We start from the raw sequence: 11,871 nt of genomic DNA on the forward strand, positions 1-11,871 counted from the left end.
ATGAGTTTACATATCTAAACCCATTAAAGCTTAGTTCTTGTGATTATTATTGTTATTAAAATTTGAATTAATAGGAATTAAAATTGTTCTAAACGATAGAGTCCAAATTTGTACATTGACATAAAAACTAGAAGTCTAGAATAGACCCATAGATATTTTTTTAAGAGTTGTGTTGGATGATCTCAAGATTGTACCTTATATCGCACATCCTGACGTGAAAATGTGTAGATAGATGCTTTTTGACTCGCATCTCAATGAAGAGCATCTATGGTTCCTACATGCTTTCATATTAGGATGTGCAATATGAGATATAATCTTGAGATCACTTCAGCATTATTCTCTTCTTAATGTGTAGTAATATAAAAAACATGCTTGCCAATATTTTTCTCACAAGAAACTCGTGAGAGCATAAAATTTACCTTTCAATTTAGGCAGACATATGACACTAATAGATTGTACTTATCTTGGGGATGAATCCTATCATCGAACCGATACAAATATCGATGTCAGTTTGCCATTAATCCTAAACAACGTGGGAGTTATAAAACATCTCAATTATGTGAGAATCACAAACTCTTCTTAGTCACTAAGAGTTATAGTCTTGTCAATCAAAGAATTGTGAAAAAGAAAGAGTCTGTTGCCTCACCAACTTTTACTAAGGGCACCCCAATTCAGAAGATATCAACAAGGAATTGGCACATATCTTGGGGTGCTCTTGGTAAAAGTTGGTGGGGGCACTAGAAGCTCTCTAAAAAGCCTCTTATTGTACATGGGGAAAAAAGATGAAAGGATGAGGAGAAAATAAGAGAAAAGAAAAGAAAAAGACAAATGAATTAAGTCAGGTCGATTTTATAAGAATTCTGTAAGTTTGATTTGTAAATTAAAAATGACACAAATTGATGCAACAACAATGTAGGGACCAAAAAACCATTTTCCTCAGAACTAGTAAAGTTACTAAATTAAGGCATAATGACCCGATACAACCCAAGTCAACTAGGATCAAAATGGATCAAATCAAGCCCAAACGTGTTTACTAAGAGGTTTGGCCTCCTTGGCTGACCCCTCATCCGAACTTGCTTCACTAGGAGGTCTAACGTCTTAGGATGACCCCTCATCAATACTTGCTTCATTAGGGGGTTCAACATCCCTGACTAATCCCTCATCCAAACGTGCTTCACTATGTTGTACAACTATCAAACCAAGGAGTAATCTTGAGAATAATATTAGGAGGAGGAAAAATCATCTTCCCATGGGGTGGGATGGAAAAACGCTCAATTTAAAATTTTTGAATTAGGGAAATTATAATAGACAGTTGTTTATTTTGAAAATAATCTTATATACTTATAAGGTTCAATGTTGATTCTAAAAAGATAATTTTTTGACAATTTATCTTTGCTTTGAAATTTCATTTTCTCTCTCACACGGACACTCTTTTCCTCTTTTGATCTCCCTCCTTCTAACATCTTCCCGTTCACTGGCTCTCTATTTGTATATTTTATTTTATTTTCTTTTTTAGGGTCTCTTAGATTTTTCTGAGAATCCCTTTCTAAGTAAGTTTAGAGGAGAACTTTGGCGTCTCTTTAACCCCAAGGGGTTGGCCTAGTGGAAAGTCGAGCCGTGATAAGCTCCTGTTCTCTGAAACAGCAGGAAAAAAAATTTGATCTTGAATGAGCATATTTTGTGGGCAAGAGATGATTTTGTGAATCTTATTGAAGAATTAGATTTGGGTTCTGGTTGATTTTGTCTAAAATTATGAATAAGGAATAAGGAATTTAGAGGGAATTCTTTTAATTTGATTTCTAAGAATTTAGTTTCTTTTCTTTTTTGTTTTTTTGTTTTGTTTTGGAGTGAAGGTATTGAGAATTTGAAGTGGATTTTTTTCTTCAAAAGGTTGTTGTAATGGCTGGAGAGGATTTGATTGAGCTTAAATTCAGGCTTTGCGATGGAACCGACATTGGTCCAAACAAATACAATCCAACTACCACTGTTGCATCTCTGAAAGAAATCATACTTTCTCAATGGCCTCAAGGTTTGAATTTTTTTTTTCTTTTTTTCTCTTAATTTTATGCATAATAGATCTTTATATGTTTGTATTGTTTCAAATTGCTTCCTTATTTGTCCTTTTTTTGCTCAAGATTCAAAGGGTTCGAACTGATGTTTTGAAGATCTATATGTAATGTACCAAGTCTTTTTTTGTACTTCCTTGTATTGTATCTTAGGTGGATCTATTGTGACTCTCTTCTCTTAAAATATATTTATTGACATCTTTGTTGTAAATTAATCATGATCTATATGGCTCAATTGTCGCCTTTTCTCTATTAAATTTAGAATGTTCTTTAGTCTATAAGAGGAATGATTATCATCTCAGATTGTATTTATGGTGTTTCTCTTGATTTCCATCCCCTCCTTCCCTATATCTATATATGTATATATCTCTTCTTCTCTGTGTGGGTGTCTTCAAGGGGTCAATGAGGATTGAATTCATAGCAAGTTAGTTTTTCAATGTGGGGCTAACCATTTGAATCGAGGTGGTGTTGAAGATTGAGTGATAATTGGAACTTTGGGGATCTTTTGGCGTTTGTTTCCAAGCTTTCATTTATGTTTACAACTTGCTTCAGACTGCAAAACTTGGGTACATCTGTGATCATGGTTTTAAAACTCGGTTTCGCGTCTCGTCTCACCCAGGCCCGATACCGAGTAGTCTCGGACGAGTTTTCCGATACGTTTGAGACATCTTGTTCAAAAAATAAAAAAATTGAACGTGAGTCCTAAATCTCGGTCAAAAACGTGACTTTGTGAGTTGGTCTCGTTCAGCTCCAATACCGAGTTAACTCTAGTGATACGTCTCGGTCTCGGACGAGTTTTAAAACCATGTCTGTGATTGAAGTAGTCTGTTTTCATTTGGTTATTTTTCTTCATTTCGTGCTTCTATTTTCTCTTACTCATGTTATGTCTCGTTACATTTTAGAAAGAAAGGGTTCTTGAGTTGGTTTTGTAGTTCACACCGATTTTTCGGTTTCTATTTTACTTGGTTAATGATTTTCTCACTGAAAGCTGTCTTCTTTTTGTAGATAAAGAAAATGGTCCAAAAACAATAAACCATGTAAAGCTTATCAATGCGGGGAAAATACTGGAAAATAACAGGACCCTTGCCGAGTCCAGGGTACTGGTCGGTGATCTTCCTGGTGGAGTCATCACTATGCATGTTGTCGTGCAGCCTCCTTTATCAGACAAGAACAATGGTACTCTACAAATCACTTAATGTTTCATATTTATTACAGTTATGCAGACACACACACATGCATTCATTTACCCAAATACACAGCACCACCTTTTTTTCGCTATGCAAGCGAGATTAGTGGTCAATAATTAGTAGGTGAAGGAGGATTTTGAACCCAGGTCATGGTATCAACACTCACAAACTTTAACCAACTTAGCAAGATGGTTATAATCACTAACGTATTGGGAATCAATCACACATCATGGCATGTTTATTTTAATCAGCTGTGTGGATATTATCAATACTTAATTTCTTTCCTGATATGTTAATTTCTATTTTGATTATACTATAAATATTTCCCAATCCTATTAGCTTGAATAAGTCTTAATATTTAGTTAACATATTTGTTAATATTTAAATGGCATCTTGTAAGTTAGCTAAATATATTGAGTGAGTAATGGAAGATGTTCTTGGGGAATCTATGGGAAAAAGTCACACCTGAGGAAACGTGATGGTGGAAAGATAAGGTTCAAAAAGTCATTAGAGAAAAAAAAGATCTATTACAAGTTCGTCAAATGACTAGAAATGGATAAAACTTGGAAAAGGTATTAAAAGCTAAAGAAGAAATGAAAAGAGTGGTAAGTGGAGTATAAATAAGAATATGATGATCTATATGAAAGGTTTGGGACTACAAGTGATAAGTAGCTTTACAGTATAGAATATATTGGAGAAAGGAAAACCGAAGACTTAGATTATGTTAATTGCACTAAAGGTGAATATGAGTCTTGGTAAAATATGAAGAAATTAAGAAAAGGTGGCGGGTTTATTTCCTAAAATAATTAAATAGTAACTACACTGGAGGATACACCCAAGGGGTTGGCCTAGTGGCAAGCTGAGCCTTGATAAGCTCCTCAAGAAGGGTAAGTCAAGTGTTTGAAACCCCATGAAGCAATGAATTCCTTGGGGCCACCCTCCAGGGTCCGGTTGACCCTTGACTCAACCAGTTGCATGTAGGACTTTCCAAGGGGGTGGTGTGTGTGACTGTGGGATTAGTCTGACGCGAAGGGTGGGGATACCCATGATAATAATAAAAAAAAACTACACAGGAGGCTTAGGATTATGTGAAGATATGAGAGATCAGGGCACACACACTTCTATTGAATTAGTGTATTGGAAGTGAAAATAACTCTAGAAAAGATGAAAAGATGTAGGACTTTAACACCAAATAACGTTTTGATAGAACTACGGAAGTAAATGGGATATATTGAATTTTCTTAGCTAACCAAGTTGTTCAGTAATATTCTGAAGACAAAAGATATCATACGAATGCAAAAAGGAAAGTACCTAGTAATGGTAAAGGAACAAAGGAAACATATTGAGTTACATTAAATACTGGGCGTCAAATTTATGAGTGATACTATGAAATTATGAGAAAGAGTGATGGAACAAAGATTAAGGAAAATAATATATCAGATAACCAATTAGATTTTATGACAAGGAGGTTAACCATCAAAACCATATTTCTACTTAGACAAATGATGGAGAAGTGCAGGGAATTATCTTCATTCTATTCTACAGAAATATGGAGAAATTGAGAAGGATGTTGTCAACATAAGTAAAGCTGGATTGCTAGTGTAGAGGTGTGCTTTTGGAGAGCTATGTGATGTATGCATCTAAAATCAAAGGAATTTTTTTATATATGAAATTAGCTGCTGAATGTTGGGTATTCAAGAAACAACATATTCATAGGTTGAGGGTAAGAACGATGAGGATGTTGAGTTGGATGAGTGGATAGACTAAGATATATAAAATTAGAATTGAAAACATTCATGACAGTTTAGGCATTCCCAAATAAATGATGAATTAAGGGAAAATCGATTGAGATGATTTGGCCATGTGCGATGAAGACCACCGACAGTCCTAGTTAGAAGTTGGAATTCTAAAAGAACAAGGGGAAGACTAAAAAAGTTGTGGATTGAGGTAGTGAGAGCGGATATGAAGCCACTTAAACGAAAAAAAATGACTTGAGACAGAATTGTATGGAGCAACATCCCTCCATTCATTAAGATTAAGATTAAGATGGCCCCAAAGTTTTGGAATATGATGGAGTGCTTTTGTGGCAAAGCTATGCATTGAGGTAGTTGATTGAGGGATACTCGTTTGTCTTTAATTCCTTTAGGATTTCTAAGGTTTCAGAGTTCAATGTCCAAGAATGATGCTTAATTGCTTCAGGAACGTCTGTTCGATCATCTGTTTTTAGGAGTAGATTTCCTTTTTAAAGGAACGTGTTTTGAACACTAATTATATCATCTGCGGTAAAGCTTAAATTTTATTGGCAAGATCACTGCATGTGGAGGATATCCTCTCTCTTCTTTTTCTTTTTCCTGTTGAGCAACATATATTTCTTTTAAGAAAGAAAAATAACGTAACCCAGTCCAGCTCTGGGTATAGTGCACATATATGTTTCTTGTGATTCTACTACCAATTTCAGGGTTACAATCAATTTTCCTGTCTAACTTTTGTTTAACCATGGGAGAGACTTGTTCATCCTATGGGACACGTGGCAAAGATGCAAAACTTACGCAAGGTAAATTGCTCTATACATGCAAATGCAAGTGAAATACACAAGCCTGAAGTTCACTCAGTAAGACAATAAGATGACGGTTATTATTTGTAATAATAATAAAAAAAGGCTCCATTAGATAGGTTTCTGAACGTGGACATTAGAGGTAAAACCGGTTAGACCATAGCCCCCTAAAAGACATGGTTTCAATTAAATTTACATCCAAATTCAAACAACCCACACGCCACAATCCTGTGGATTGGTATAAATTGTGACATGCATTTCTATTTTGGAAAACTTGGTTTCAGCCATTGTTTTTCAAACGAAGTCCGGATATGCACATTTAAGGTTCACATGATCTAAGAGTCATTTGGTGTTGTGTGTCTGGAGGTAACTCTGATGATATTCTTTCCTCTTGAAATAAAGGGTTAGTAGATCCTCCTTGGGAAATGCCTCCTTCATGGTGATCAAAATCATTGTGTGGTGTCGATCACCTTGTTGTTCAAAAGAGTGCAAAACCAGTTTTGGAAATAATTTGAGAAGCACTTCCAAGATCGGATCTTGATGTGTTCAGATTGTTTGGAGTCTCCTTGTCACCATGTTGTCCAAAAGAGTGCAAAACCAGTTTTTTTTTTTTTTTGATATAATTTGAGAAGCACTTCCAAGATTGGATTTTAATGTTTTCAGATTGTTTGGAGCCTCCTTTTCAATATGTGGCTAAAGGTGAACATTGTGAAATGAGTAAATCTTGGTAGGACTATTATGTAATCTTTTTCTAAGTCTTGTTTAGATTGAGTGAAGGGATTTGCTGATTGTCAGATAGTCAGCCAACTGGTTTGAATCAAGTGCACTTTGTTAAGTTGATTAGTTCTATGGGCGTTGATGCCATGGAATCAGGTTGAAACCCGTCTTTATACTTGGACTCACTAACCCTAACCTATTTGCCTTCCCCCAAAAAAAGGGGTAAGATTGAAATGATTCTCTCCAAATCTATTGGCATGCAACAATAACAAGATCATGTCAAGACCGATTTATTAATTCAAAATTGAAGTCAAGAGGTTTAATATCCTTTCTTGCATTTCCATTTTTAAATGGTTCCCACAAATTTTAGATTTTTATAATTTCATGGTGGAGATTATTGTGTCTTGGGAAGCTGAATGTTTGGAGGGGAGGGGTGGGGTTCTACTATTTGAACATGGTTTTTGAGGCCAAGATTTCTATGGAAAGTGATTGCTCCATTGGAAAGTTTGAAGGTTTTCCTACTTGGATTTTTTATTCACTTTTCAGGTTGAAGGTTTTCTCCTTTAATGTTACATCTTAGGCATGTAGAAAGTAAAGGATCCTTTATACTGTATTTGTGATTTGAGCTATGGGATGGATAATTTTCTTTCATTGCTGCCTTTGAAACCTAATCTCATATTTTTATTTAGCCCACAAGCACGTACACGTGCCAGATGAATAATGCAAGTCCCAACCCATTTTTTCCCTAATACTAGAACATGTTTGTGACAGAGAGACTGCTAACTGATTCCCCGAAGAACAGATGTTCATGCTCAATCTTGTGACTTCTAATAAGAACAACAAAGCTTCTTCACTTGTTCTTCAGATATCGCGACGAGTGTTACGGTATTTTCCTTGCTGAGATGAAGTTCAAACACTGATAATATTTGGGCGTTGAATCAGAACTAGGTGCAGTAAAATCTTTCGGGTTTCAGCTGTGTATTCTCCTTCATTCACTTGTGAAGGAGAAAATGGATTGGGGACTGCTGAACTTGTGAATCAATCAAGAATGCTTTCACACACTGAAAAAAAAAATCTGAAAAGGAAAAAAAGGGACAAGAAAATAAGAATATTTATCTGGTTTTGTTGGGGTTTTATAGTCGACTATGATGAATAATTGTTCTCATGACTTGCAGGCATTGTTTCAATTAATAGTTGCAGTATAGTGGTGACATACTATTATGTATCATTCAATTTCATTTGTGATTTATTCCTTTTTTTTTTTTTTCATTATTTAAGAAAATCCGACAACTAATCTCCACCATGTAGTTCAAGAGATTGATCCAATGCTGATCTCCAACAAAGGATTTTATTTTAAAGTCTGACATCATTTATTGTTTTTAAAATCATTTTAAGATAAATCTAACTAGTATTTGAGAAAATTCTAATGGTGTACAAGGTTATAAAAGTGATGTGATGGAAGTGTGTGAATCAATAGATTTAACACATAAACAAGCAAGTTAAAAAATGTAACTAAGGAGAAAATATAGTTGAATTAATATATTTATAATTGATTGAGTTAAAATTGAGAAAAGAAAATTAAAATTATTAATTAGTCCTAATTAGGTTTTAAAGCTATTACATAATCTAAATAGGGGAAGAGACTAAAAAGGACATCTAGACTTATTTAACACTCCCCCTCAAGTTGGTGCGTGGATATCAATAACGCCCAACTTGGATAGGACGCCTTCAAAGGTGGTTTTGCTAACACCTTTGGTAAGAACATCAACGAGTTGTTGAGATGTAGGAACAAAGGGAGTACAAATCTGTCCAGAAACAATTTTTTCTCTAATGAAATGATGATCAATTTCGATATGCTTCGTTCTGTTATGCTGAACCGAATTTGTCGCTATGTTAATAGCTGATTTATTATCGCAATATAGTAAGAATGAGACTAGCATAGGAAGACACAAGTCAGCTAATAATATCTTGAGTTACAACTCACACACTCCAAGTGCCATAGCTCTGTATTCTGACTCAGCACTCGACTGAGAAATCACATCCTTCTTCTTACTGTGCCAAATTATCAAGTTGCCACCAAATTTAGTACAATACCTAGAAGTAGATCGTCTATCAATCACTGAACCAGTATAATCTGCATCTATCCATGCCTCAACACGAAGATGATCATGATTACTGAACAAAATAGCTCGACCAGGACATCCCTCAAGATACCTAAAAATATGATAAACTACAGTAAGATGAAATGTTCGAGGCGAGTGCATAAACTGACTTACAACACTAAGAACATAGGCAATGTCAGGGAGAGTCATAGACATATTGATCAATTTTTTCACAAGTCGCTAATACTGACCAATATCTGACACACACTCCCCTTCAGAATCAGCCAACTTGTGATTCTGCTCAATAGGAGTATTAATGGGACAAGAACCAAGCTGACTGGAGTCATTGAGTAAATCAAGGACATATTTGCGCTGAGAAATAAATATACCTGACCGGGACCGCGCAACCTCAATACCTAGAAAATAGCAAAGATGCTAAAGGTCCTTAATCTCAAATTGACGGTCTAGTAAGTTTTTACCTCGGTAATGTCATCATCATCATCATAAAAGGTTACACTGCAGTTCAAATTTTTGGTAAGACTACTAACAGATATAAAGTTAGTAGTAAGTTGAGGGACATATAGTGTGTTAGTTAGGGACACAGAAGATGTAACAGGACAATGACCTTAACCAGTTATAGATGACAAAGAACTATCGGCTAGGTGAACCTTGCGATGATCAGAAGAAACATTATAGGTTTTAAACAGGGAGGATGTACTGGTCATGTTATCTGAGGCACTAGAATTAATGATCCATGATGAGGCAGTGGTGGAAACACTATGTGCAGATGCAAAGGTACTTGAGTGAGCGAAGGTAGAAACCGACTAAGATGAGGTTTCCATCTGATTGAAGAATTTCCTAAACTTGTCAAGCTCGGCTTGGGATAGAGATGCCAAATCTGATGAGGAGGTAGTAGCCGAAGGAGGTGCTAAATCAGTTATCTGCTGAGAGACTATATGAGCTGAAGATCGTTGAGACTGTTGACGGTGCTGATTAGAATGACCATGAAGTACATAACAACAAGTCTTCACATGACCCAATTTTCTACAATGATCACACTTATGTCGCTGACAGATAAGCAGAGACCCACTTGGGGGCTGTGCAGAAAGTAGGTAAGCAAGCGTGCGGAGTGATCTCCTGAAGAAAGAGGTAGGACAACTGTGCGACGACTCTCATCAACCAAAACATAAGAATATGCAGTTTGTAAGGACGGAAAAGGTTCCATACCCAATAAATGAACTCGCGCATACTCAAACTCATCCCGAAGACCAGCTAGAAACTGAAAAACCTGATTCTTATTCATAATTGACGCATTCAATGTCTCATCAATAGGGTCCTTCCAAGCGTAGGACGAGGAATAGAAGGTCAACTCTTCCCACTGAGCACGTAGCTGTGATATATAGGTAGTAACGGAAGAGTCACCTTGCGAAAGACGAGAAATCTCACATTCTAAGGTAAAAATTCAAATGTTGTTTTGACGTTGCAAGTAAATGCTCTTTGCAGAATCCCATATCTGTTTTGCTGTCGAGGAGAATATAAAACCGGCCGCAATGTGTAGTTGCATAGATGTAACCAGCCAAGAACGGACCATAGAATCATTAGCAAATCAATGGGAGTAAGAACTGTCAGTCTGTGCAAGTTGTTTGTTCGTCCCTGTGAGGTAACCAATCTTCCCTTTTCCATCAATGAAAATTTCAACCAATCTTGCCCAAAGGAGATAGTTAGGACCATCTAATTTCACGATAGTGATTTGAATACTTTGAAAGTAGGTGGAATGAGAAGGAAGACCACTCGATCCATTACTAGTATCAGTGATCGAGGAAGAGGATGACTTAGAGGCCATCAAAGAATCCAAGTACTTTGGTTTGAAGAGAGTTCAAGTAAGATGAGGGCACGACTCCTAAGGATAAAAATGATCGCAGCACCCTAAAGGTGACAATGCACGATCGTAAGAGCTATAAAGGCTGATTAAACACTGTTGTGGGTGACCCAAGTAATCATTACAGCAACTGTAGGGAATCAAGGAGCAAGATAAATGTGAGAACAACCTCAAATAACACCCTGCTGTGATCGAAAAATTCTATAGGTATTCAAAAACACTACATGCACCCTCATATAACCACTACGGTTATTGAAAAATTCCATAGGTGTTCAAAAACACTATTGGCACCCTCATATAACCACTACGGTGATCGAAAAATAAAAATACAGCCACCTGTTGTGTCGCACAAGGTAGAGCAGCCACCTGCTGGTGTCGTTTGCTCAAAAATGATAAAAAAAAAACAGCCACCTGTTGTATTGCACCAAGTAGAACATCCATTTACAACTACCGGTTGTGTCGCACAAGGCTCAAACAACCACTTGCTATGTCTCACGAAGTAGAACAACCACTTACAACCACCGGTTGTGTCGCACAGGGCTTAGACAACCACCTGCTGTGTCGCACGAAACAGAATAGCCACCTGCTATGTTGAAAAATCTTAAAAAGATCACCTGCTGTGATTGTAGATGTCCAGGCTACTGACTTGGGTGTCGCAGGACTTAACTACAGTCACCTTGGGTGTCGTAAAGCTGAGATACAGCCACCTTGGGTGTCGCAGGCCCTAAGCAACATCGTTGCTGTGAGTATAGCCTGATCGCAGGCTCTGACTCGACTTTAAATCCCTATCGCACGATGCGATTAAAGTTCGCAGCAACAGAGAACCCCTGTAGGGGTGATATGGGTTGAAGACTAGAGGTTTAGAGTTTTGTTTTAAGGAAGAATGGGTTGATGGGGTTTGTAGCAGCAGAAGAAGTGGGAGTTCGAAGGAGGTAGAAAGAGGAGGCTCTGATACCAAGTTAAAATTAAGAGAAGAAAATTAGAATGATTAATTAGTCCTAATTAGGCTTTAAAGCTATTACATAATCTAAATAGGGGAAAAGACTACTAAAAATGACATCTAGACTTATATAACAGATTGAATGTCTTTTCGAAGCTCCTTATATAAATAACTTCATCATAATAAATTACAAATCTTCTAAAATACTAAAAGGTAATTTTTCTAACCTATCTATGGCATAATACTAATTTTCTAAATCTATTAAAACTTAATTTGAACACTTCTAAGCACTTTTATTGTAGTCTAAATAATAAAAAACGGATTTAGATAAATAAAAATCCTATTAGAACTAGAAAATAGAAATTCTACTAAAAGTAAAAATAAAAAACAAATGCTACTAAAACTATAGATTTCCTACATCAAAAG

At 36.2% G+C, this 11,871-nt stretch overlaps 1 protein-coding gene across 3 annotated transcripts; it reads left to right on the forward strand.

Moving 5' to 3' along the window:
* The first annotated feature begins 1,115 nt into the window (after positions 1 to 1,115).
* Positions 1,116 to 7,771, forward strand: LOC147381129 (membrane-anchored ubiquitin-fold protein 3-like). 3 transcript variants are annotated; one of them, XM_086430818.1, is made up of 4 exons: positions 1,116 to 1,254; positions 1,891 to 2,029; positions 3,072 to 3,242; positions 7,296 to 7,771. In XM_086430818.1, the coding sequence occupies exons 2-4, from the start codon at positions 1,900 to 1,902 to the stop codon at positions 7,346 to 7,348; spliced, it is 354 nt and encodes a 117-aa protein (XP_086286944.1). In that variant the 5' UTR covers positions 1,116 to 1,254; positions 1,891 to 1,899; the 3' UTR covers positions 7,349 to 7,771. The 3 variants fall into 3 exon arrangements, with proteins under 3 accessions (XP_086286944.1, XP_086286943.1, XP_086286942.1); XM_086430817.1 differs by lacking the exon at positions 1,116 to 1,254 and adding an exon at positions 1,292 to 1,488; XM_086430816.1 differs by lacking the exon at positions 1,116 to 1,254 and having other exon boundaries at positions 1,297 to 2,029; positions 7,296 to 7,766.
* Positions 7,772 to 11,871: the final 4,100 nt, after the last annotated feature.

Source organism: Akebia trifoliata, unplaced genomic scaffold, assembly GCF_017979445.1.
Source record: "Akebia trifoliata isolate Shusen 1 unplaced genomic scaffold, ASM1797944v1 Contig00737, whole genome shotgun sequence".
Classification (NCBI taxonomy): Eukaryota; Viridiplantae; Streptophyta; class Magnoliopsida; order Ranunculales; family Lardizabalaceae; genus Akebia; species Akebia trifoliata.

What these genes read in the sequence shown, in the direction of transcription:
- LOC147381129 (XM_086430818.1), top strand. Translation starts at nt 1,900, where the DNA reads ATGGCTGGAGAGGATTTGATTGAGCTTAAATTCAGGCTTTGCGATGGA. An exon ending in ACTTTCTCAATGGCCTCAAG is followed by an intron (nt 2,030 to 3,071) that starts GTTTGAATTTTT and finishes TTCTTTTTGTAG; the next exon opens with ATAAAGAAAATGGTCCAAAA. An exon ending in TTTATCAGACAAGAACAATG is followed by an intron (nt 3,243 to 7,295) that starts GTACTCTACAAA and finishes TGTTTGTGACAG; the next exon opens with AGAGACTGCTAACTGATTCC.